The 27771-nt window shown below is 37.5% G+C and overlaps 1 protein-coding gene across 1 annotated transcript in view; it reads left to right on the top strand.

Moving 5' to 3' along the window:
* The window catches only part of CLASP2 (cytoplasmic linker associated protein 2), a gene marked incomplete at its 5' end in the record, with an annotated part of 59423 nt that extends 49197 nt beyond the window's left edge, over positions 1 to 10226 (top strand). Inside the window, 5 exons of the mRNA XM_009582824.1 lie at positions 4802 to 4995; positions 5828 to 5956; positions 7350 to 7556; positions 8705 to 8821; positions 9886 to 10226. Coding sequence (XP_009581119.1) covers positions 4802 to 4995; positions 5828 to 5956; positions 7350 to 7556; positions 8705 to 8821; positions 9886 to 9972 — 734 coding nt within the window. The remainder of the gene's footprint in view (positions 1 to 4801; positions 4996 to 5827; positions 5957 to 7349; positions 7557 to 8704; positions 8822 to 9885) is intronic.
* Positions 10227 to 27771: the final 17545 nt, after the last annotated feature.

Here is a 27771-nt window from a genome sequence, read left to right on the forward strand (position 1 = left end):
AGCACATCCTGTAATTGTCAATATAAATTTAGTTACCAGATTGCTTTATGATTGAAATTTAAAGGGTGGGGTGGGGGGCAGATATTTTCAGCAAGGAAGTAAAACTGGATCAAACCAGTTTGGGAATTAGGTGAAAGATTAACTGTTTTGTTAGTAATATATTTGTATTTGAAACATGACATTGGCGTTTTCTATTGACTAAACATTCTTTTAAAAAAACAAACAAAACAACAACAAAAAAACACCAAAAAACACACAAACAAAACCCACCAGCTTTTCCCAGGAAGTTGGTTCATTTAGCCCATGTAAATCTAGGAACTTAGGCTGTTGTTTTGTAGGCTTCTAGACCTTCTTTTTAATATCTCTCAGTATATCTTTGGGTAATTTTTTATATCTAAATGTTGGGAAGGTTTCAAAGTATCACTACTATCGTTATTTTAAATAGTAGGTGGTTTTTATAATCTGGTATTCATTATTGTTACTATTTCATATTCAGTTATAGAATAAAATCAGTTGTTAAGTAAACAAATTTCTTAATAGTGAGGGACAAATGAATTTTCCCCTGTTCTGACTGGTTTTCTTTTGTCATCTAGCAAAGAAGTGTTACAGGAACTGTTGAAAAACAAAGCTATTTTCTGAGTTGGTGTTTTATTCAGCTATTCTATCAGTTGGCTTCAAGTTTACATTAAATTAAAACCAAATCCAAGTAAGGTGCATTTCTTTGTTTTCTCTTCTGTTTAGTGAAGAGGCATATGGTCAATTATTATCTTCTGAAAAAGATTGAGGGGAAAGAAAATTTTTACAAATCATGTCACATAAATATCAATAATTAAATACTTTTGTCATCCACATACAGAGCCAGTTTATGATTGAGATTCTGTATTACAGGGATCCTGTTGTTACATGGGATAAGCCTCTTTATACCTTCTGACAACGTATTTCTGGATATTGCATTAAACCGAATGCAATCTGTGCTGCGCCAGCATGTTCTAGTTTTGTAAAAACTCATGACTGGCTGGAGTGAAGCATCCCGATCCAGTATTAGTTTGTCCTGGCTGGAGGATTAGTGCAATGCATTATTTAGGTCTGGTCTTTAATGGATCTTAACAAAGTACTTGCATTCATTCCTGTGTTCGCCCTTAGTTTTTAGTTATACCCTGTGCATTCTGTCATTTGTGTGTTACTTTTAGAATTTTATCTAAGATAACTTTGAAAAAGTCTGCATGAAAAAAGATACACTTGGCAAAATACTTTGTGCCTGCAATTCCTCAGTTAGGAGTTGCATGCTGCTTTTCCCATAAACCTGAAGTGCTCGTTGGACGCTAGATTTTAATTTTCAGAAACTTCACAGAATTGCTGCCTGTTAATGACAGAAGGTCCTGTTTTTACTGGGCTCCCAGCTATCCTCGCATAGGGGAGAGTTACTGGGAGAAAGATGCAGAAATACAGGGCTAGATGGAAAAACCATAACTGCCTATATAGTCCACCAACAGCACTGAGGCATGAACATGTATTCTGCAGATGGTTTGTCTAACAGTTGAAAATTTCCAGTGGAGGAGACGCTACAGTGTACTCCATGTGGCCATTTGAGTGTTTTGCCTCTCTTACAGTAAAAAGGTTTTCAGAGTAACAGCCTAAATCTTCCAACACTAGCACTTTCTCCCCACCCCCCCTGCCCCAAGGGAGATGCTCTTTATCTGAAGCATAGGGAAACCTGCCTTTCTAAGTCGCTTCCAGACTCCTTAAAAGCAGTCCACCAGCTCTGGTTGAAAAACAGTGTTCCTCTTCAAAGCAGCTTATTTATTTCAGCTTAATTCCATGGACTGTGTTTTCCAAACATCTTCCTTTTTACCTGCCACTTTGTATACGGGCTTAAGATTTCTGCTTCTGTGTCTTGCCTTACACTTTTTTCTTTCAGACCGTTCCTCTGATTTATCATGATCATTTTCAATTTTTATCCTGTTCTGCAGAATGTTTGCAACTGCTCTTAAATTGATGTCATCTGCAGATTTTATAAGTGGTCTCTATATTTCTTCGATAGCATGAACAAAAGCATCAAACAGAACCAGGCTCTGCACAGACCCGAGCAGGGACATCATTCGTATCCTCCTAGATTAGTAGAAAGCCATTTATAGTCCCATCACCTTGTAAGTGATTCATCAAGTTTTGCACCCACTTCGTTGGCTTTTTTGGCCAAGCTTGCGTAACTTCTGTATTAAGATGCTGTGGGTGCCAGTGGGAAAATCTTTACTAAATTCAGGACATACCTACATTTTCCCTTTTAACCCCTACACTGTTTATCCTGTCAAAAGGCTTTTATTTGATTGGTTTGAGAAGAGCTGTTCTTCATCAAATATTTCTGTCTAATGCATATTTTAATTCATTCAGATGAAGGAATTGCATCTGCTCCTTGTTTGTGTTTTGTTTTCTCTCTGAAAAAGAAATTTTGAGAGTAGACTTTGAATATGATGACTTTTACACTTCTCCATTCTTATCTGGAGAATGTTTGGAAATGAAACACTGGGTGCTAAGTCATACGGAGGAATGGAAAATACAGGCTGTGAAGGCACATCCCTCTTGGTTGTTTTCATGTTTTTCAGGAATTCCAGCTATTTCCTGCACTAATGGAGCTTCTTTCCTCCCCTTATTTCTGCATGGACATGGCTGCTACCTTCGCCTCTCTTTACCCCTTCCCTCCATACATTCAAGTTGCCACTTATTTCATTGTCATACTCCTACAGTGAAAATAACTTTATTCAAATAGATATGGATAGTTTTGCTAATTAATGTGTCAATATGCATTCCCCAAAACAGGATTTACTATAGTTGTAATCCTCTGTCCTGGTTTCGGCTGGGATAGAGTTAATTTTCTTCCTGGTAGCTGGTATAAGTGCTGTGGTTTGGATTTAGGATGAGAATAATGTTGATAACACACTGATGTTTGAGTTGTTGCTAAGTAGTGTTTACGGGAGTCGAGGACTTTTCAGCTTCCCAAGCTCTGCCAGGTGCACGAGAAGCTGGGAGGGGGCACAGCCAGGACAGCTGACCCAAACTGGCCAAAAGGATATTCCATACCATATGACATCATGCTCAGTATATAAATTGGGGGAAGGGGCGTGATCGCTGCTTGGGGACTGGCTGGGTGGTGGGCGGTGGGCGGTGAGCGGTTGCATCACTTGTTTTTTTTTTTTGCCCTGGGTTCTCTCTCTCTCTCTCTGGTTTCCTCTTAATTACTATTACTATTACTATGATGATGATTTCAAGTATTAAACTGTTCTTATCTCAACCCATGAGTTTTCTTACTTCTGCCCTTCCTATTCTCTCTCCCATCCCACTGGGTGGGGAGTGAGTGGCTGTGTGGTGCTTAGTTGCTGACTGGGGTTAAACCACGACATCCTCACAGTTTGGTAGAACAAGTGTAATAGTTCTGGTAATAAAAGTAATGATCTTGCTTCTGTAAAAGTGATTGTCCGTTCTGCACATCTGTACTAATTAATAACCTTCCTAATGTAATTTCAGTCTGTCCTTTAGGCAAACATTAATGATCCATTTAGAGAGTCTGCAAAGCATGCATTAATATAGAGGCAGTAGAAGTGCTTGCAGAAAAAATTTTCTGCTTTCAGGTGCTCGTGCTCCTGATTATTCATGCAAAACAGAATGCAAATAGGAATGTTGGGTACAAAAACTGTGATTTTTAAGGTAGCTGATGTGTGATTTTGAGATACTTGATAGGTAGTATTCAGCTTTTACTTGTTTCTTTGTATAGGTGCTCTGTACAGCATTTATAAGTTACAATATTGGATACAGTAATATAAGATGTTGAAGGGCTGCGGTTTCTCAGTATATGACCTAATAAATTTGTTATGGAGAATGTATTTAATGTGTCAATAAATGGAATCATTTTAGGCAAGATGCAATGCAGGAACATTTGCATTTTATGCCAATACTTTCAACCTTTTTCCAGAAAAAAATGTGTGTTTCTGTTAATTTATCCAGAAGTCTCAGTGCAAAGATGGAAGCTATATGCTTTTCTTTCTTAAAGGCTAAATGGGTCTTGATGATGGAATAAAGGCAACAACTTGATATTTAATTTTCATTAAGGCTGTTTTTAAGTTTCTTGACTGTTTGCAGATCTCTCTGTTCGCAGTCCAGTGTTTACAAATATGGGTTGTATTACTAATGCATTTTTCCATCATCATGGAATCCTCTCTAATCAAAACTAAAATCCAGAGCCACCTCGTAATGACTGCTATTGGGAACCTCTGTGGGACTAATGGCTTTGGTTTGCTTCTATTTCAGCTATTTTGTACCAAGCACCATTCTTGTGCATTTTTTTTTTCCCTGTTTGTGTTAACAGCCTAGCTATTGCTGTGGAACCATGGCTTACAAAAGCCTAATTCTGTCATACTAATAGAGAAAAGACAAAGGTATAAACTTGGATGGAAGGGTCATATGGAAAAGGTAGCACTTCGTGTATAGATCAGATTTGAAAGGATGCAGAGTACTTATCACTTTGGGTATTGCAGGCATAAAAACTCTTGCAGTAAATTAGCTTACAGGGGATTTTTTGCAATATCATTGTAGGGTTTTTTTGGTGATTGTAAGCTTGTTAGCAATGTTGACTGCACTGAAAATGTAGTAGTCAAATTGCAATTTTTGCAGACAAATTCAGGGAAAAAAATAAAAGCATGCTAGAAAGCCAGCTAGCCATCCTAGAAAATATCCTTCAGTTGTACAGCAGGCACTAATATTTATTTGCAATGATCTAAGAACTGTGTGTGTGTGTATTCCTTTTTGACAGAGCCTCCCATGGACCATTCTGATCTGGTTGCAGAGTTACTGAAAGAGTTATCAAACCATAATGAGAGAGTTGAGGAAAGAAAGGCTGCCCTGTACGAGCTCATGAAGTTAACTCAGGAAGAGTCTTTTGGTGTTTGGGATGAGCACTTCAAAACAATACTACTTTTGCTGCTTGAAACACTTGGAGATAAAGAGGTAAATTCAGATTAATCCAGTTAAGAATGTTAACAAAGCACATGGTTTCCTTTCAGTATCTTTGGAATTTGTATGGGTTGTAGGAAGGGCACAAATTCCAGTTAGCCTTGAAAAATAAAAAACTGTGGAAATACAAAAATGTCATGAAGTCTGAATGCCCTGATTGTGAAAAGGGCATCAGTAATACTTACCTTCTCAAGTATTCTTATTTGTCAATTCCCATGCGATAGATTAAATGAAACATTTTTCACTGGGATCCAAAGCTTACCTGTTAATAGCCCCTGGTGGAATCTAGAATATAAAAACATCATGTGTGGCAAAGCATTTAAAAATATATTTCTAAAATACAGCCATGCTTATTGTGAAGAGTCTGAGTTCTATGTAATTGGTTCTCTGCAAGGGCCATGTTTTTTAAATTACTGAGGATCAAAAAGACACTAATACTTGGTTTTGATTTAAAAAATAATAATAATTTGTAAAAAAATTTTAAAAAATGTACTTGCATGATGTGATGCTAAAGGTTTTATCAGCACTTGTGAAGAGTTAAATTGTTTGCAACTTAACTTCTGGGTAAAGTAGATAACTCAGGTTAGGAACATGTTTATGATATGCCACCTGAATTATCTGCAAAAAGAGAGATCAAGAAGAGTGAGAAACTGAAGATTTTTTCCTAGCTTTATTTGTTAACACTAGGTTCATGCTTTAAATATTTGCGTAGAGCATAAGCTGGTATTTTTCCATTATCGAAGACTCTTCCAGCTGCTGAACAAATGTTAAAACGTATGTCTGTTTAAAGATACATAACTCATTTATTTTAATATTAAATCTTTAGCATGCTATTAGAGCTTTGGCATTGAAAGTTCTAAGAGAAATTCTAAGAAACCAGCCAGCAAGGTTTAAGAATTATGCAGAGCTCACAATCATGAAGACATTAGAAGCACATAAGGATCCTCATAAGGAGGTTAGTAATCAGTTATTCTATTTGCTTGAGATTATGACAAATTATTTCAAAATGAAACAGCTGTCCAAAAAATGTTTGAGAAGTTAGTTAGATCTTACTGAGGAAGTAATTTGTTTAATAATCAAGCATTCAGCTGTTATTAGTTAACATGGGTATGCAAGAAAAAGAACAACTGCAATTTTATAAGCTCTCAAATGCTTAATATCAGCCCTAATAACAATTGCTTTGGGTGCTGTCCAAGAGGACATAGTAACCAACGATGTGTCATTATAGCTCCTCAGGGAGTAAACGAAGGGAGTTTTTTCCTTGCATGATGTCTTAAGCCAGATATGGGTGTCCTGGAGCTCTACAACAAGCTTTTGGATTTCATTAAGGTTCATGGTTGAGAGATGGGACCGAACATGGCAAGGAATTGTCAACCCTTTCCAATTTTAGCCAGCTCTGCACCATTCGAGAGCTTGGCTTTGAATGTTGTTAGGGGAGAACGCACAGGAACATATCAAAGGGAGGAGTTCGTTGTGGCCGAGAATAGTGGCTGATTCAGAAGTAGAAGGATAACTGTAATCTTGCTCAGAAGTATTTGTGATGCACGCATACACAATAAAGGATAATGCGTGTAGATATAAGAAACACAAATACAGTAATGACCCCAATATTAAACATTTCACATCAGTGTCACTGACGCTGATTTTGTACAGCGGTTTGTCTTGTTAGATGGCAGACGCCACAGCTGCACTAATATGTGAATTTTCTCTGTTGTGCTCATGTTGTATCCCGAGCTTCTGTACCTATTGACTTCCTACCTAATTACTCTAGTTCTGCTTGTTCTTCATATTCTTCAGGCTTAAAGTACTCTCTTGTCATAGTTTCTTTCAAACTTAGAGGGGAGGAGAAACAGCTAGATTGACTTCTAAAAGTAGCAATCTAGGCATGTCATTAAACATGATTCTGAGATGAATGTGAAAACATGTCTTGTCAGTGGTCGCTGACCTAACACGCAATAACAAATGACAAGACAAGAAATTACAGATTTACAAAGGTGGTGATATCTCAATATGTAGTTGGGAGGGTATTGCAGAATAGAGAAACTTCAGATCCGATTCAACAAGCAGGTTTGAAAAACTGATATGCATATTGCCACAGATACAGATTAGCCACAGATACAGATTAGCCACAGAATATTGGGAAGAATCTTGTTTTTAGGAAAGTACATCCAACAGTTGGAATCTTGTAAACAGATTTTCAGAAGGCTCTTTATTCACATATTTCTACAATATTGTAGAGCTCTGGGTAGGAAATTTTTATGCTCAAGACCATTCCTGCGAGATAACAGGCCATAGTAACAGTCTCTTGTAAATAATTTTTCCATGTCTTTTACTTATTCTTTAAATAGGTGGTGAGATCTGCTGAAGAAGCTGCTTCCATGCTGGCCACTTCCATTAGCCCAGATCAGTGCATCAAAGTTCTTTGTCCAATTATCCAAACGGCAGATTACCCCATTAATCTGGCTGCAATCAAAATGCAGACGAAAGTCATAGAAAGAGTATCTAAAGAAACCCTTACTCAGCTTTTACCAGAGATTGTGCCAGGTCTAATACAGGTAAGGAGAGAAGGAGGAAAGAAAGAAAAGAAGAAGAAAAAACCAAACAAACAAAAAAAAATAAACCATATATATAAGAATTGCAAAGACTTTTAAAAAATAATATCACTTGGAACTCATGAAGGATTTTATTTGTCTGATAGCTGATGGCTGCTTTGACCCAAAATAACTCAGTGAGAACAAACTCTTTGATTGGCAGGTAGCTAAATTATAACTGTGGTTAGAACTCAGAGGAAATCTCAGTAGGTTATGAAGTACTGGTTATAGTTAAGCTTGGTAGATACGTTCAGTTATGAGAGAGTTTTTTTGTTGTTTCTATCTTTTTCCAAGTTGTAATCATTTGGACTGAAAGTGTCCATGTTGTATTTGTGTATAATTGTAGGGTTTTATCACTTGGGGTTTGGGGGAGGAAAGCAGCAGTTGATTGGGGAAAGTTTAATAAAACGAGAAGGATATCAGAGGTTTGTCTTCCTTTGTCTTTAACAATAAAACCTTTCCCACCTTATCAAGAGCAAGATATGTTAATTTGCACGTGTTGCATAAAGACTTTTCAGAGTTTGACAGCTGCATTCTGCAGATTTCTGTCTTTAATGCGTGTGAGCCAATCATACATCTGCAGGAAGGTGGAGGCAGAGAAGGGGCCCTCTGAGAAGGGGGTGTGAGTGAGACAGCCAGGCATGCGGTACTAGCAAAGTGGCAAAAGAAACAAAATCATTAAGGAACAAGATGGGAGTTAACAAAAGAGTTTTTAGTTGTTAAGAGATTACTTCTTTCAGAGTAAGGAAGCTCTAAACGGAGTGGTCTTCTGCTTTAAGTAAATATCTGTATAATCTAGAACAATTTCTCTTACGTACTGCCCTATTGCATGACAGCAACTCTGTTTTCAGTGTAACTTATGAACAGAATTATGTGCGTTTTAATTTCAGTCTGGAAAATGATTATCAATAGCGATTCATAAGCAGCCTGCTTTTTAAGTGCATGCTCTGTATTTGCGTGTTTGGGTTTTTGTTGGAATGCTTCATTGGGCTACACTAGCATTCATTTACTGTAGACTTCAATGTGTTTATTATAGTAAATAAGTAAATAGCTTTCTGAGGCTTTTAATCATTAACTGATAAGGTATTAATGTTAATTTTATTGCTTTCTAGGGTTATGATAATTCAGAGAGCAGTGTTCGAAAGGCATGTGTTTTCTGCCTTGTAGCCATTCATGCAGTAATTGGTGATGAACTAAAACCACATCTCAGTCAACTCACTGGCAGTAAAGTAAGTAAAAGATACCATTTAAAGAAATCTTGGTTCATAATTGCATGTATGCATTTGCATTTTGGTTGCAATTGCCAGAAAGTTTCATAAACGTATATACTTGAATATCAGGGCTACTGAAACCCTCCAAGGATTAATGTAACTTTGTCATAAAATGTTCAAAACGGAAAATCCATAGATCTTTATTTATGCAAGTGTATGAACTTTAGCATTAAGAAAAATACTATATTATGTTTCTTACTGCTGTTTAATGCATTTAGTTACTCGTTGTATCCCTGGTAGTAGTGATAATGGCTATACTCAGCATGGCTTCTCCTATCAGTATTTCTTGTCTTGTTTTTCATGCAAGTTCTGATCGGAAAGCAATAAATGTAATATGTAGATGTTACAGCAGTTTTATTTATTCTCCCTCCTTGTTATTTTGCTTTCATCAGTCCTTCCAGTACTCTAATTTGAAATAATAATAGTAATCACTCTGTTGTCCTTTTTGGTTCAGGATATCTATGATTTTATCAACATCTCTGACATTGCATGCAAACAGCTGTATGTTAATTGTGAATCTCTTTGTCGTTGGGAATAAAACAGGACAATTAATTCTGTATATCTTTGAGTAAGACAGTTATTTCTTAAAAATACTCTCTGACAGTGGTTGTCTTGAATGTGATCCTAGACAGTATTGGAAGCTTTAGTAAGTACCAGCATCAACAACTCTTAACTAGAGGCTTAAAACCTCAACATTAACTTAAAAGAAAAAAAACCCAAAACCTACCTTATTTAGAACAGCATTGCAATTTGAGGAAAATAGTGCATCTATCTTAATCTAGCTACCATAGATCATTCTCTTCTTTACATGCTTAAAGAAGCTTGAGCGGTTTCCTTGTGACAAATTTTGCTGTGTTTGATGTTTTCATTGGCAAGTATGTTACCTTTCAATCAACTATGTAAAATATAATTTTGCTTTTGGGGAAAAGAAAATGATTTAATGTCTCCTTTGTTGTACCATTCCTGTAGTCTGTACAGTTTGCAAATACTAAACAAAGTGAATTTCTGGCTTGAATTTGCAGATGAAATTATTGAACCTTTACATCAAACGTGCACAAACAGGCTCTGGACCAGGGGATACAACAGCAGATATGTCTGGACAAAGCTAATGAAGCTGACAAGAGTTAACCAGGTCTCCTAAAGCAAGGGCAAGGCCCTCTTCAGTGAAAGGAAAATTCTTACATACAACTTTTGGAACTTTTTTCTTGGTTTTTTCCCTTTCTTTTTTTTTCTTTTTTTTTTTTCTTTAACCAACGGCTGTCCTCAGCCTGCATGTGACTGTTGCAATAGAATTATTCCAAATCCAAGGAAAAACAGTATTAATATCAGTTGATCAAAGCAGAATAAAATTGAAAAGTAATCTAATCCATCAGTTATCCTGTTCGCAATCCTCTGTGTCTTCCCATTAACTTTTGCCAGTGTTATTGTATTAAAAAAAAGATTTTTTTAATGCTAATTAAAAAGGTATGCTTTAAGCTTCAGAAGTTAAAATATAAATTCTGTTGCTTTTATTCAGCTGGAGATAACATTACTTTTTTATTGCTATTTTGTTTGAGTATCATGTCCTTCGCTAGAAACAAGAAGTGATGTGAACCAAGGCTGAACTAGTCTGAACTGCAGTGAGACTTGTTCACTGTGTTGGTGGTTCATCGTATTTACAGCTTGTTTGGGATATTCTGGAGATTGAGAAATATGCCTATAAAAAAAAGCTGGATTGATCCAGTTCTGTAAAAGTGATATTGTTCATTGGTTGTATGTTTGTTGCATAAATAAGAATTTAGTGTGCGCAGTAGAGGACTGGTACAACCAGTACCTCTTAATGTGGAAGACAGCCCTTTCAGGGTAGCATTGCCGACCTGGTGATAGTGTGGCAGTCTGCTTTTTAGCAGCAGAGTTAATGGTCACTTGATGGACGTGAACCATCCTTGTCACCTTTCGTTCTTCAAGCAGGATGCTTCAGAATGGAGTGCTCTGCCCAAGCATGCTCAGTATGTATTTATCTTTATCACTAGAATGTTTCCTCTCAACCTAATTGCTGGAACAAGTAGTCTTGTATTGTAACTCACATGGGATTTTATGACAACAGTGCAGAAAACTATTTATTCGTTACCTTCCTAAAAGCACCAAGATTTTCTGCATTGAATTTAAATGGGGGGGAGGGGGAATAGTCACAAATGCTATGGATCTTGCCACCTTTTAATTTAAAAAAAAAAAAAAAAAAATATATATTTTGGATGAGTTGGGAAAGCTGCACCAAATTATTTGCATGGTTTTCTTGAATAGCATCCTCAAGACCCATCTGGATTAAGGTGTGGAAATGTTTCCAGGGTTTGTTTTTCCATTTTTGAAAAAGAGTTAGTTTATTGTGAATAATGGTTCTTTGTATTTATGAACTTGATAATGGAAAGAGAACAAAGATCAAGTAAATGTGTCCCTAACTGTTCTTTTTCTTTTTTTTTCTTTTTTTCTGGTCTTGGATATAAGCAGCAAGCTAATTAACTGAGAACTGGGATGAAACAGTGCCCTTCCCAGGAATGGTGGAACTTTTTTTTTCCTGACTTTTTTTCCCTTTGACTGTGATGTTGTCTAGTTGTAGGAAGTGTATCCTGATAAGAGAGAAAATAGCAGTGCCAAGGATGATGATCTATGCTAGGCAAAATTCTCTCTACCTCTTCAGGGTGACTAATTTTTGACTGAGCTGCTGCATATAGCACCCGGTGGAAGAACTATCTACAGAAAATCTTCTTTTTTTTTTTTTCTTCAAATTATCACTTAGTGTGTATTCAAAACTCTATTCTTCAACATTGCAGCCAAATATCATAAGAAATTACTTATACACTTTACTTGCTAGAAACCCTGAAAAGCAAAACTGAATAAAAAGTAAGTCAGATGTTGTAGTTACATGAAAGGTTGTTTTCACTTTAGTTTGAAGTGAATCCAATAGAAAGAGCTAAGATGTGGTTGTTAAAGAAGCAATGCCGTTGCAGAGATTTATTTGGAGGAAAAGTTGTAGAAATATATGTAAAGACTTAAAACCAAGACTGTCATAACTCATCGCTAGCCCTTTTTAGCAGCTACATCAAGAAAATAGTATCTCCTCTTTCCTTTGTTACGTGTAACATCCTTGTTGTTTTCTACTGTTTAATTACATTGTGTATTTATAGTTCTATGCTTACCATTGTGCATATACTGGCAATAAAATGTACATAACATTACTTAAAAGAAAGCAATGTATACATTCTGGTTTTCTGTTTTATCTGACCACATGCTCTAAGAAAAATTTTAAATGTGATTGATACAACATTGGTTAAAAAAAAAATTTATCTTAATTTCATGTTTTGTGTGTCCAAATGATGTTTCGTTATATACTCTTGTTACTAAATCTGACTTGGCATTTGAGAACATGCTGTGAATATATATGCTAGACAAAAATGTTTTTTGGAAATTGAATAGAATCTTTATGAACACCGAGTTTCCTTCATCTAGGCAGATTTCTTGTTTACTATTTCATTTATTTGTACATTACACATTGTTTGCATTTTATTTTTTTAATATTTCAAAATTATTTTTCAGTCTACAATCTTGTAGTTTACATTTTGATTATACAAAAGATCACTTAAAAAAATTGCAAAATTCTAAGTTTAATAGTCCCATATGTTATTCCTGCTTTTTCTACAGGTAGTATTTATTTTCAGAGGATCATTTCAAGATGACTGCTGTTTGTCATCTTTTTGAAGATGCTATTTCATACTGAAAAAATAAGTTATTGAAAGATACAGTATATGTTCTGGATGAACCTAATTTTTTTGTGTGTTTAAAAAAAAAAAAAAGTTGGTATGAAAGAAATGTTTTTATCCCCTATATGACTGAAAAATTTTGCTCCAGGTAGGGGAGGAGGAAGATATTTACACAAAGTTTGTCCCTTAATTTTGCTTCAAAGCCATCTTTAAATGTTCTAAGTGTGGATATCCCATGTATTAAAAATCTAAAGGCAATATATTTAAATGAATATTTTACTTATGATATGACTAGTTCTGTTTCCAACAAAGATGGGGCTACTATGGTGGATAGAATCTCTTTATATTACATGGAGCCATCAGCATGTAATAATTTGCAACAAAATTATTTCCTCTGCAGTCAGTTATTAGATTCACTGCGTTGCTTTTTGCCTTCATTTCCTATATTATAAATAGACATTAGCTCAGTTAAATTCGAGCAGTGATTAGTCATGCCTTATGTTCCTGCTGGAGGCGGTTTCTCTAATGGATTAGCATAAAGATTTGGGAAAAATTAGGACAATTATAAGTTGCTGTTTTTTCAGAAAGGGTTTCTTTATGTTCTTTCTAATATTCTGTAAAGGTACGTCATTGCAATCATTTGAATACTGAAATGTAATTCTTAAAGGTTGGTTTGGGCTTAAAAAAAGAGGAAGAAGGAAAGAAAGCTACATGCAGAATCAGATTAGGAAAGGCATGTCTTGGATGTCTCAGACTTGGATGACATTTGCTTTAAAGAATTTTGAGTAAACACATTATGTTCAGCTGAAGTCTTAGCAAGGAAATTGGGATAGTAAATGTAAATTGAAAGGAGAGCTGGTCATGTAAATTTTCCTCAGTTGGGTTGCTTGTTTGTTTTTGAAGATGAAGGTTGGAACAGATTGAGTTGTGTTTATTATTTGTGATCTGAGTCCCAGAGCAAAAAGAACAAACATTTGTGTCCTGAAACACATATTCTTAGTAGTTTCTATGAATGTTTAAATGTTTGAGTAAATTCATAAACATACCCATGTAAAAAGCCTATTGAGAATGCAGGCCCAAACTGCTCACAGTTTAATTTTCAGCAAAAGAATTCAAATTCTGAATATGACATTGTCCCTTTGAAAACAATCATAAAAGAGAAAGTAATCTTGAAGAATAAATCTGTTGAATTACACTACAGTTACTCCCTATGGTAGACTAGTGAGAATGGTTCCGCTGGTTGTGGTAACTTCCACTCTGTCAGGCTGGGACTTAGCAAACACAAACATAGAACACAATGAACATAAATACGATGGGGATAAATGGGCAGTTTGGGAACTGGAGGATTATCTGGAGAAAGAAAACTGGTGTTTTCTCCCAATTAAAACAGTAAACTGATCAGTTTTGCAGTTGCAGTCTACTTCCAGGTAAGATGAAAGTCAATATTCATATTAAATTCTCTAAAGAAAACTTGTATTTTTCCCCCCTGCATTTTGTAATTAAGTCTTCCATCTCTTCAAAAGCACACACTTTAAAGATTTGCTTTGTATATTATAAATGTTCTCTTAAACAGATTAAAATTTTTTTCTTTTTTGTTACAACACGGAAGATTTTCAGTAATATGGGAAGTTTGAGAAACTAATTGTGCTAGTCTGGCAAGTGAAAATAGTCAAACTTCATTTACTGTTTTTCTATATTGTGTAAATGTTTGTATATTTAAGTATATTTTAAGACCTCAGGGTTCCAAAGCTGTGCAGCTTGGATTGTCCCAGTTAAAGAAGTTTCTTCATTTGCTGATAGGATTTTAGGATAATAAGCGCGTTTACTGAGAAGTTCTCTGCTGAGGAAAGTTTGCTCGTAGGTAATTTCTGCTGGGACAGAATCGCAACTATATTTGTAAATTACTGTTTAACAGTAACTCTTGGGAAGTTTGAAATGGTATTTTGCAAGCAGTTTTGAATACTGTATGATTTCTATCAAATATAAAAACTCTGTAATTCTCGATGTATTTTAGGTAGATATAAGTGATCCCAATGAAGCATATTTTGAGGGAGTAAGACTGGAAAAAATGATGGATAGTGAAACATGGAAAATACCTTTCTTCAGTGGAAAAAGCAACATGCTTGCATATAACTGTTTGATATCCAGACTTATTACCATTGGCAGTAGGTAGAAAGGTAACTAAACTTTCTCTTGGGCATCAAAGTTTTACACGCTTTCCACTTTAGTGTGCTTCCTTTCCTAGATTGTGGTGTTGTCCACCAGTGCAAATCTTTGGACCTATATAAATTCATACTAAAATCAGTACTGGAGTCAGTTCTGTTAATTATATATCAGGCTAGATTCAAAGGTAGTGCCTGTCTGTCCAAGGAAGATTTATACCAGTAAAAACAAACATGTAGATTTAAGTGAGGCAGTAGACAAACATTCTTAAAAGTCAGCTAGACTGGTCAGTTATTCCCTCACCATCTATTCATCTCTGCCCATGGCTGAGCCAACAGAGTACCTTGGGGGAGCTCCTGTAATCTATTCCAGGCAAATCACATTGAGGAACAATCTCAGACTGGTCCTCTAGCAGCACCCTGGGATCAAAAACTTCTGCCAGAGATGCTGGCAAAAGTGAACATCTGTCCTGGGCTTTGAGGATCTGCTGGCGGGGGGCAGGGGGGAAGGGGGGAAATACAAAAAAACCCATTTCTTAGCACAGTTTGTTTAGCCTGAGCATATGTAGTTCATGTTAAAATACCAGGGAAGACAAGGAAACTGTGATTTCAGCTTGGTTTAAACAGCTGAAGTGCAAGCCTGTGGGGGGAACTGGATGTGTGTTTCAATTAGAATTGCAAATCAGCATGTTTTAAAATGCTTAATCTATCTGCTAATCTGAAATAATACACTTGAAATGTAACTGTAATGGTAGACAAGTGCAAAAAGCCTCTAATCTGCGAAAATAGTAATTTCTGGCCTGTTATTTTTTGTCCTTTCAGCACAACTTAAACTGATGTGGATAAAACATTTTTACACCATACTAAATGTCATTATAGATAGCTGTATTTTATGTAGAGAAATTCTGAGGTGTTTGATGGGGTTTTTTTGATCTTTCAGATGACAGCTGTGGCCATATTGGCCAACTAATCAATTGAACTATTTTACCCAGATGAAATTACCTGTTTTCCCTAAGGAGTTTTCATGCATCACTATTTATATAGCCTGTATTTGCTTAAGAAAGAAATCTTAATTGGATGTTACCTGATTGTTCAGAAATTGTCAGGTGAAACTTTTTAAAACCTTAGTCAGAAGTAACTGCTGGTATCATCAGAGGCTGCCCTTTCTCAGAAGTCTGTTAATGAGCCATTGCTTCGTAAATCATGTAAGAAAGGAGATTTTTGCCCTGTTAGGAAGTGGAGAACAACAGGGCTGTTGCAGAATATGAGGAGAGAGACATGGTATATTGTACTTAATTTAACCCCCTGCAAGTTGTAGCTCTTGTTCTTAAAAACCTTAAAAATCCCGTGTGGTTTGTAATGTTTTTAGAAAGGGGATTTTCTTGGAATACAGAATGTCTCGCTTTCTGCATTGGGAATTAAGAGGAAAACACTGATACTGGAGGATTTTTATCCACAAAACCAAGACAGCAGGATGCTAGAAAATGTTAGACCTGGCAGAGTGCCAAAGCTGCCTCAGAGCTGCAGGTAAAAGGGACTTTGTCCATCAGGAATGAGAAGGAACTGAGCTGTCTTTTCTGTGTCAGAACATGAAGGAAGCCTACATTGCTGCAGCAGTTTGTGAGTCCAAACACTGATTTTTTTAGGCTACCAAGTAGCCACCCAGCAAGTATAGAATAGCAGAATAACAAACACTTGAACTTGTCCACCTTTACTGATTTCTGAATCTTCTCCAAAAAAAAAAAAGACTCCATCCTTTGCCACAGCCATAAAAACCTGCTAACTTAAGTTTTGATTCGGGTATGATGTAAAGGGTTAAATCAAAATTTTCTCTGGGCAATGTTGCTGTCTAAATCTCTTTATGCCTACAAATGATCTCCATATGGTAGGCTCCTTGGCAGGCCTTAAAAGTCTTCCTAAGAGGCAGTAGAAGAAACAGAAGAAAGTAAAGTTAATACCTACCATGCCTCCATCTCATAAGATGTGAAGTCAGTAAGACATTTACTCCTCAGTTCATATCTCAGCACCTTAATCACATCCTCTTAGGTTCAGAAGTTGGTTATGTGAGGAATATGACTATGGAGGAATAACACCTTGCAGTGGAGGGTGCGATGGAGACTTTCAGACTTTTTTTTAAAGGGATATATCTCATGAGGAAAGGAGCATACCCTGTATTCTTCAGAAAAAGCCAAACCTATGTCTTTTGTAAACTGACACTCGAGGCATTGGAAGCAATCTGTATTTCTCCTTTACATATGAAGTTAGTTCTCTGAGTGCCTCATATCAAGGAGACGGGGAAGCAAGTCCAAGCACAGGGTCTGCTACCTATCTAATGTATCTCATCAAAGTGACCAGAAGGAGCTGTTGAAATATTTAGTGTGCTCAGCGCTGTTATTCATGCCATTCCAGTCAGATACTCCATGATGTGTTGCCTTGTCTCTGTGCTCTTGGTGTCCTAAGATTTCTACTGGAATTCAGGTCTACCAAAAATGTTCTTTATGGTTTTTCCCATTTCCTCTTTCTTTTTGTTGGCAGCCCCCCTTCTCAAGAGTTCTTCTGTATCACAGAGGAAGGACTGGTAAATGCAGCAGTCCTTACAGTGCTTCAACGTTAAGCAAGCCCAGATTAGGATGTGTAAAACCATCCAACAATCCAGAATAAAGGTGACAGGTGGACATGGAGAATATGTGGGCATTGCTGCTTGTCCTTTACTGCACTAAATAGACACAGTGCTGTGCTGTTTGCACTGTTAGCAGTGATCGCATACTTATTGCCACCTTCAGATGACCAGACATAGCAATAGGACTGGGCTGGGTCAACTCCCAATGCGTCAGGAGATGTGTGGTGAGAACTGCAAGTCAGTGCAGTGATGGATCACATGCAGAAGTTTTTCTTGCTTCTGATTGTTACCTGTCAGTGTTTAAGTTCATCGAAGTAGTGGCAATGAATACAGTCCTGCTACCAATGGATATAGGAGACAGAGGTTGTCTATTCAAAAGTGCATACAAGGGCTAGAAATACGTTTCGGCACCTTTCACCTTTCCCTGTATGTATGATGGATTCACAGCCCATCCAAGCAGAGAGTATCATCTAGACGTGAATACCTCACTGTTACATAGCGATTTAGGTGAACAGGGTCACCGATGTCCGGTTGACAGATGTTTTCATTCCCAAGTCCTGCATTTGGCAGCAACTGTTACATAACCGAAGAGAGTCCAAAGACCGAACAGGATGCATCAAAATAGCACTACTTTCTTCTCTATACTCTGTTCTGGGGCTGAAATATGTAGGGATTGCTCCTGCATACATATAAACCCGTCTTCCGATTTTAAACTGACCTAGCATTTTAAGCACAACTAAAAATCATCACTCGACAGAAAAAACTTCCTTTAAATAACTTTTTCAGAATATATACTGAATTTACAATGTCTTAATGATACCTGATTGAGTTTTTCCATGTGTTGTTGTCTGTAGAATAATTTTTACTTGCTAAAAATGAGGAACAAAGATGACATTCTGTGTATATAACCAGTTATAATACTAATATTTTATGTCATTTGCTGTAGTTCCCAGAAGGGCAATTAGAAAATGAAGTGAGGAGTCTGATCACTATAAAAAAGATTAGCAAATTGAGTGATATCTTAGGAGACCTCATAATTTTGGATGCTGCTCATGGAAAAATCCAACAATTAAAGTTTTCAGGCACCATATGCTAAAGTACTTAAGTTCAGTGCAGATCCACCCGTTAGCAAAACATTAGCCTCCCCACCTTAAATTTCAAGTTGGACTTTGCATGCCATACACAAGCCTTAAAGCAAGAGATGTTTAAATAAATAATGTCTTGTTGTTTGTGTATACAATGCTCCTTTGCTGAGATCTGTTTTAGTACTTACTGGGCAGATTATAAAGCAAGAAACAAAAATAGCCCCTTAACAATAAACAGTACAAGGTAAAAAAATCACCTTATTTGTCCCCAAACTTGCAAGACTGTGTAACCACATACCTTTATGTCTAGAGGTTAGTCAAGGGCAGCAGGTGTGGGTGTGGGGAATATACAGTGCTTCACAAGGCAAAATACCAGAATTAAATATAACCTGGGAAGTTTATCCTGATTTAAAAAACTAAGCTATACTGTACTTGAAGTTTTACCCATATACTGTTTGCAACAAAGATCAGTCAAAACACAAGACTGTAAAGAGAAGAAAGAAAAGAAATACTGATTTTTTTTTTTTTGGTAGTGTTTAATTTCAGTTTGAATAATAACATCTTTCCTACATGTTCTGTCTAGTACTTCCCATACAAGGAACTCAAAGCTTCTATGAGTGGTAAGTCAAGCATCTTGTCAACCCTTGGAGGGAAAAAAGAGAGGCAAATTTTCCTCTTCCACAGTGCTTTTGCATGGAAGTCCACAAGATTTGGTTCTGCTTTGCTTTTCTACACCATCAGGAACAGTGGTCACAGCGGGATATGGTGGTTTGTAGTGGCGGCTTTTGTGGCCACACTCTCTGAAGTTTGAAATAGTTTGTGTACCATGAGGGGTAGCTGTAACACAGGCCTTGAACTTCTGCCTTTTATAAGAAGCAGGTACTTAGAAACTGAAATCAGAATAGCCTTCACCATTTCATCCTCCTCTACCAACACACACCCCATCTCCTCGAGGCAGTAGCTTTTTGGATATAACCAATGACTCAGTTATTTTTAGTCTGCATAAGTGTAATACTTGAAAAATCAAATGAAGGTAAGAGCCTGAACGGGCACATTTGCCGTGATGCGCCTGTGTTTTATTATGGCCTACTCATGTGGTCGGTAGAGTCAAAGCTTCGTTAACAGCTGGGCAAGCTAGTGACAGAGAGAAATCGGAGAACTGAAGTACCTAAGCCTAACAGCTCTCACTCACTATCCACACTCAAAACCTACAGGGTAAACCCAGGCCAGTAGCCTAATCTGCAACTGCTTGCCTGGGCTGCCCTGGGTTGGTTGTTTTAAATGACAGCAAGTTGTCTGTCTTGACATAAGAACAAATCTAGGACTTCTGATATGTTGCGTTTGTGTTATTTTAAAATACCAAAATTAATTCTAAAAGGGCTAGTAACAAAGTCTACTGTGCTAAAGATGAAAAATAGGAGTGCAGTTTTTTAGTATACATATGTAGATGTATGTGTGTCTGTGTGTACATATATATAAAAATAAATAGGCTACTGATAGTCTGGGAATCTCAGTTGCTTTTGCTCACAAGTTCTCTCCTGGATTTCACAAAAAAACCCTGATCAAAACTGCAGTGTTCCCATCTGCATTTTGACAAACCAGCATCTGTCAAAAGCACCAGGCTACTTTGGGGGGAGGGGGGCGGAAAGTGCTGGATAATTTAAAGCCACTTGAGGTCTGTGGAATACACATAGAGGTGGGAGCCATTCTGTGGTAGGGACTGAAGGCTCTTCAAGTTCAGGGGAATCTCTGGTATTCTTCTTTCCATTTAATAGAAATACAAGTCACAGAACAAAACAGATGCCTACCCTCTATGTGGAAAGCTCATGTCAGCCCCAAGGGAAGATTGTGAAAGTGGTTTGAGGGATGTGTAGTCCTTTTCTTGAGAATAATCAGTGCAAAGGGAAATGGGGCTTCCAAATACAATGTGCTGTACACATTTAACACCTTTGCCTAAATCTAGGGCTGGAGACAGAGTGATTTTTATTTTACAACTTGCCAGTAGATGGAGCAAACTGGATAGCAGGATACATGCTCTTTTTCTACAGTCACTGAAATCAAATTAATTATTAAAAAAATGCAGCAGTGATCACTGGGACTCATGCAGCCCTTTACATCTGCTGGGAGGGTGCTTATTAAGAGTATGCAGTTACATATAGACATGTAAGTGGAAAAGCTAAGCTTGAAAAGACTCCTCCAGCTCTCACCCTTGCTGGAGCAAAGATCAATTCCTGTACGCAAGTAGGTCTGTGTTATGACAGCCCTCCTTGAGGTACCTGGGTGCCTCTTGGAAGAGAATAATCTTAGAATCACTAAGCCAGCAATCCCAATTCTTGTCTGCTTTTCTGGGCAGCGTCACATGTGGGTGTTTCTTTCTCTTCCCGTATTTACTGTTCCTCTTCTATTATTATTCTGGCCTTTGCTTTTTGTTTGTGTTGTTTGATGTTGAATAAGAATGGTAAGTTAAAGGAGAACTGCCTCATGCTATTACAAAAAACAACGAACAATGTTGTTTATTTGAAGTTTTTTTGACTGCTGGATATTACTATCACTCTAATAAGAAATAATTCCTTTTTGTTTTCCAGAACTTTGCTCTTTGATATTCTGATTTTCATAGCCTGAGTGTTGTCACAATATTGCAATACCTTTTAAAAGTATCTTTTTACAGAATGAACTGCAAGGAACAAGCAATGTGTGCTGGTGTGTGTGTGGTATTTAAAAAAAAAAACAAACAACAACAAAAACAAAACAAAAAACAAAACAGAACCAAACCCACTAAAAACCAGCGAAATACTACTATTTGTCAGTAGTCCTTCCTATTTCAAGCAGAATGTGTGCCCTCTGCAGGTAGCTATTTTCAGATGAGGTTTTTGGATGTGTGCCCCCTCTTATTTCTGAGGGTTAAGATCTTAGCCGGATCAACCAGTACTATTTTTTGTGTTTTAAAGCAGATATTGCAAACCCAGGCAAGCAAACGGCACTGAGACGTGAGTGCACCAAGTAGCTGCTTTGCATCTGAATATGATTTTTCCCTAAAGTGTGTGTGTGAGAGGTGGGGTGGGTAGGTGTTGGAGTAAATATTTTCCCTCGAGTTTGACAGTGTTTTCATTGGTTTTTCTTAAATCTTTTTGAATGGCAAGAAGGTAACTATAAAGTTGTACTCTGTAGCAGCCTGCCACTTGAACTTGCACAGAATGAACAGGCAAAAGGGATACAGTCTAAACGCTACTGAGAAGGCATCTTGCATGCCTTAAAGAGATCATTGTATATTCCATCTTTTTTTCTTTTTCTCTTCAGTCAGTCATGCCTATGCCGTTATAGTGTTCAAGTACTCTGAGTGGACTGTGTAAAGAGGGAGCTGTATGCCTCTCTGAGGCAGAAGTGCTATGAAATTGCTCTTTCTCCTGGCTCTCTAACTCACAGTTCTGCTCAGTGATGCTCTGACAGTGTGGAGGGAGGGGAGGAGATCAATGGGGATGCTGGTGAGGTCTGAACTGCACTTGATGTCACACCAGCTAGTAATAAAGCCTTGCAGCTGGGCAGCAGCTAACAGCGCAGCAAGGTTGGGGAGCGGGAGAGTAGGTGGGACCAGCCAAGACTTCAGCTACCTGCCTCTTCTGGAGAGAGTGACACCAGCAAACTTGCTGGCAGCAGCTAAATATAAAGGTGTGAGAGGAATCCGACTGCAATTTTAATCTGAATGTGTGTATTTGTTTTCTCTTTCCTCTCTCCCATCCCTGCAGTGACCATCTCTTAGCTGAGCACAACGCTTCATCTCATCCCAAAATGCTTTTCTGGCACAGCCAGCCTGAACATTACCACCATCACCAGTATCCCACCAGTAACAGCAGCTACCTGCGGTAAGAAAAGAATGGGGATGATTTTAAATAATAATTATAATGCTAATATACACAAGAATGCCACTGCACAGCCTTTGCTAATTCACAAGTTCAAGCCTTCAAATAGAGCTGGTGATCGTAGACCCTTTGAGAATAGTTTGAGCAGTACGGTGAACATAGTGGAGATTTACCATAGCTCCACGATTTTCACAAACCATGTCACCATAAGTGCATGCTATAACAGTGACAGGAATGTTTTACTGCTTAATATGATATTCACAATGTGTTTAATTTTTTGTTTCTTTTTCAAATTACTTTCGCAGTCTGTAGATAAAACTGTTTATATGAAGTAATACAGGCTTACAAATACCTTGATGTTTCACGTCTACTTTGATCATCTGCTGAAGCTCAGCTGATCTGCAGGATCAGGACTATGGGCTGCTTGTCGTATCAGTCCAGGCACACTGGCTAAACGCTTTGCATTGAAATTCTGATGCAATATATAGCTTATTGCATCAGCATATTCCTGTGAGCTATGAACCTACTTTACCTCTTCACAACTAAAATATTATTTGTGTGCACTATTCAAATTTTTCTTATAATTAAAAATGATTATGCTTTGACAAGAGCTAGGCTCATAGATTCCAGATAAACTTGATGTTAATTGAGTTTCAATTTACAATTTGGTTCACTCTCTGTATTAAACTTTAGCTTATTATTTTTTGGCTAAATACAATGTATGTAAACATGATAGTGTTTAATCATCTACCTTGACGTGGCTTTTTGTATGTTGGTAGTCTCACACCTATTGCTGTATCACAACATTACTTCTGCTCTTGTAGAACTGTTGAGTAGCATGTTTTTATTAGAAATGTGTTAAGTTTTAGGTTTAAAAAAGCCAAAGGAATTGAGGCTCTATTTGGGTTCCAAAATGTGAATCTAATGAAACTGCAGTGGAGTTATATGAAATCAATCCATTTCAGTACAAAGGTCAGGATGACTTGAAGTTTAGATTGGCTAACACAAATATGTAGCAAACACTATTGACTCAAGCAGTAAACCAGAAACAAAGAATGGGTGCTGGAGCTCCCTGATGCAATCCTGTTTACAAGTGACGTGCACAGTTCCCAGAGCAAAAGGAACCACAGAGCAAGGGAAAGTGAGGATGTCCACTCGCGCCTCCAGTCCCCCTTTCTTCAGCCTCTGTTCAGCCTAGAGGAGGTGCGACCCCTCCTAGCTTTTCTCAGGGCCCGTTTTCACCACGTCCTTGTCTGTCTTCATTGTTTCCCTGTATTTGCTTCTGTTTCCCCACCCTTATCTAAAAATCTGTCATTCAAGTCCCTCTGAAGTTATTCTTCCCACACACTTCTGAGCACCTGCCTTTAGGTTTGGATAGCAGCATGCATCTGTGTTTTGGTATTGAAATACAACGTTGGGGGGACACTTCCATAAATTAAGGGTTGTGTACAGGAGCTAACAAGGTTGGCCCCTGAGGCTGATTACCATAAGCAGAAAAGATAACCATCAAGTTGCTTGGCTTTGTCCTTAGTGCTTCACCCTTAGCGAAGCACCACACTTCAGTCCCGCATCTGGACACCCGTAAGGCTTATATAGATAGAGCAATTGACTTCAGGGGAGGATGCCAGCCAGCGTTAGTGAAGAGCAAGTGGAGAAAGAAGTATCCCAGGATCCTTTCTCCCACATCCCATTAAAACTGAACTTAGAACACATTTATGCAGATATATTTGCAAAATCAGGCTCCCACTGCATGCACTTGCTCTGTGTTCTATCACGTCTCCAGTTGGTGGGTCTGGTGACAGGGGTATGCAGGAACGGAATGGCAGGGCCACAGGGAATGTCATCTCTGACAAGTTAGGCTTGTGGATTTGACCGGCTCAGAGGGTTAGAGAAGCAATTGAGATCTCAAAAAGCTTAACTCCTGTTTTAGACAATTCCACCAGGCAGGCAGAAAGTTTTGAATGCTTTTCATGCAGGCAAAGCTTGGGAGAGAGCCAGGAGGAAAGTAGTACCATTCTATAAAGTGTATGGAGTCTTCGCTGTCCTATAGCTTCTGCTCTCAGCCTTACTGATAAGCAAATATTCACAATTTAGGCACAAATTCTGCAATCTCATCTTCAAAACAGGCTCATGTACCTCACTTGTGGGACTCTGCATGGGGTTTACATTGTCTATGTTGCAGAATAGGAATTTTATTAGGAAAAGAGCATTAAAAATGTACTATATGTGCATAGTATGTGGATTTTCAATGGTTCCTATTTGGTTAAACCCAGGATAGTTTTCTGTAGAAAGCATGACAATTTTTCCAGTCAAGATTGTTTGTTGCTCATAAAGAATAAGAACTTTACTTTTGCAATAGAAATTGGTATTCTTTTTTTGCTTAGTCTTTAAAATAGCTTGAACTTGACTCTACTCTCCCTGAGTATAAGGCCAATATATAAGTTTAGTAACAAATCATCCCGAAACTTAGATTATGGGAAGACGAACAGAAAAATTAGGATTAAAAATAAAAAAAGCTATGGGAGCAGCTACCATTCATACTACAATATGCAGAACGTCAACTGTAGGCATTAAAAAAATCACAAGGCTAGTTTAAAAACTGAAAAATAGAATAGAAAAATTTTTGGTTTCAAGGTTTCTGTTTGTAATCACTACCTGCCTAAAGATATTTTTAAACTCTTTCGGCAAAAGTTGAGAACACTGCATCATAATCACAAAAAATAGAGATTTAAGTGAGTACTTGAGCTGATTTGCACTGAAGCTACAACTCCATACATTGGAGTTGGCTAGATCTGGCTGGAAAGCAGTGTTTGTGTGCACTGCTGATCCTCAGCAGATGATCTGAGAACAGGACTGATCAGGGAACCTGCCCCAAAAAAAGCAAACACATCACAGGCCTGTACTTTAAAAACAACAAAAAACAAACACACACCACAAACCTCTACAGATAACTTGTTGTAAATTAGCCAGGGATACAAATAATGCTAAAGAAAAAGATATGCACCGTAATACTCGTAATTTAATAGAAAAAGACATTTTGTGTCCTAAAATAGCTAAAGATAACATCTTCAGAAATGCTAACAGTCAGTTTGCTTATCATGGACAAGCTTTAGCCGACTTTTAAAGACTGAACTGCAAGAGGATGGTCTTACTGTATCCACTCAAGATACTCTCAGCAGAGGTTGGAATTTATGTCAGAAGAAAACAATTCCCAATATAAAAATCATCAATTTATGATCTTGTAACTGCTATGTAGCTATGTTAATGTAAGTATAGTAAGCAGATAAACCAGTTTTGCTATGCATAAATCAAACTGTATCTGGCTTCTCTGGTCTTGGATCCTGTCTTAACTTATCTCTGTCAGAAGTAGAAAGTGCACTACTTTTAGTTTTCCACAAACCACCACTTTCTTTTGTATCACTTGCAAAAGTGGTTTTTAGCATTATTTATGCTACCGTTTTTGTATAAAGTCCACTTTGGGTCTACAAATGTCCATGTAGGGTAAGGTTTGAGTTCTCAGTTAAAAATCTGTAATTCTACAATGATAGGAGTTTAAGCTAACTTTGTAGCCACTACTGTTGTATGCTGAATAATGCCTGCTCATTTATTAACTGGATCATAAACATGCCATAACAGTCACTGAAATTAATTAATGCCACAATTTGTTACCCATCTTCGGAAGTGCTAACAAGTATTTCCGTCATAATAATAAATTAATGAATTCAGGATATTGTTGTCGTCTATCAGGCTTAGAAGAGGCATTTTGCCTGTGGTAATTTCAATTCTTTTCACTAAAAGCTGTAACTTGGTAGTTAGTGCCTATCCTAGTGACTTGTCCATAAGCCCATGCCCTCTTCATAAATTTCCCTTTTTTGAGCTTCCTCTTATATGCAGATGAATTGTTCATCTGTCCACAGACAGGCAGAGAACTCTTAAATCAATTACAGCAGCAAAAATACCAGTACCATTTTCTGGAGAAGCTTTAAAAATTATAAAACATGGTCCATGTGCTTCTCCCTAGCTTCGAGGAGGTCGTATGTACATTTTGAACAACAGCTAGTATTTTGTTAATGATTAATGAAGTTAGGGCCTTCCTGACTTGTATCTTTTGAAAAACTTGTGCAATTGTACTTAAAGCATGTAACTATGTGATCAAAATACATTTTACAGTCTCAACACTTCTCTGTAGTTTGCTCACTGGGTGTATCATTTTAATGAAACTTCTCATAAAATTATTTAACAATCCTCTGAATGATTAACATTTGAGTTTTTTTGAGAACCCTTCTTTACATGAAGTCGTGGGTTACTTCCCCTATGAGCACCCCCTCACTGGACTAAGTATTTTATGACAGAGGCGACAGGATTAAAATCTACACCACTGGCAGTTCCAGTTCTTCCTTGCATCTCTCCTATGCTTCTCCAACTGCCAGGTCATTATACTCAGTAAGAATTATTTATTAAAAGCTTAGCTGCCTCTTGGATCCTGTCCTTGGAGAATACAGAATAATCAATTTTAATAATAGCATAAAATCAAGCTACTTCAGTAATTTTTACAAAAAATAAATTCATATTCCGGAAGGACAAATTTGATGCTACTTGACTACATCTGGATTTAACTCGGTTTGGCCTGTTAAAGGAGAGAAAGGCAGTGTTAATACACCTCAAAGCGTATAAAACGGACTTATGTTGCTGTAAAATGGGCCAAGAAACAAGTCAAAGGCCAGAAAGAAAAAGAGGAAATGAATTCTAAGGAAAGAAAATTCCTTATAGGTAGTGCACTTTTCACCTTACCACAGATGGATGCAGTTTAACCTGAAGATGACATTAGCTATATCTGTTTGCAGTATGTCCATTTACAGCAGCTTCCTTCGGGCAATTAGCTGATAAAAGGGCTCTGACCTGAGTGTGTGTTCCTCTGAGTTCCAGTCATTTCTGAGTTAGTCCTGCCTGCAGGTGCCATGTTCACATTTGTGAACACTTCTGTTTTAACAAGCCAGAAACTTTCAGTCCAGGATGCAGAAGTGTTGAGATTTTGTTCCTCACATTAAGTAGTGTATTTATAGTGTATGTTAGGTAGTATACTAGACATAAAACACAAGTATTTTTCTGCCTTGTGGGTACTGCTTTGTCTTTTTCTTTTATCTATCTCCCCATAGTACTGAAGACTGATAATTGGTCTTTTAGACTGCAAAGGGGTTTGGGTTCTTCAGGGCAGGTTCTTCAGTGTTCTTTGTCTTTGGAAAACTGAGGTCCAGACAAGGCAGACTCCGCCAGCCACTTCCCTTTCTATGACTATTACACTCTTCCGAGAGTAAGAACTTGCCTTGCCGCGATGTAAAAAATTTGCCTTACGTGAGCGCGGCAGACTGAAGGGGGCCCAGGGCTGAAGGAGAGAGGACAGGGCTGGGCGCCATTACCTCGGCCTCCCTAGTGCCTGAAGGGCTCCC

This window comes from Fulmarus glacialis, unplaced genomic scaffold (assembly GCF_000690835.1).
Source record: "Fulmarus glacialis isolate BGI_N327 unplaced genomic scaffold, ASM69083v1 scaffold16648, whole genome shotgun sequence".
NCBI classification, from domain to species: Eukaryota; Metazoa; Chordata; class Aves; order Procellariiformes; family Procellariidae; genus Fulmarus; species Fulmarus glacialis.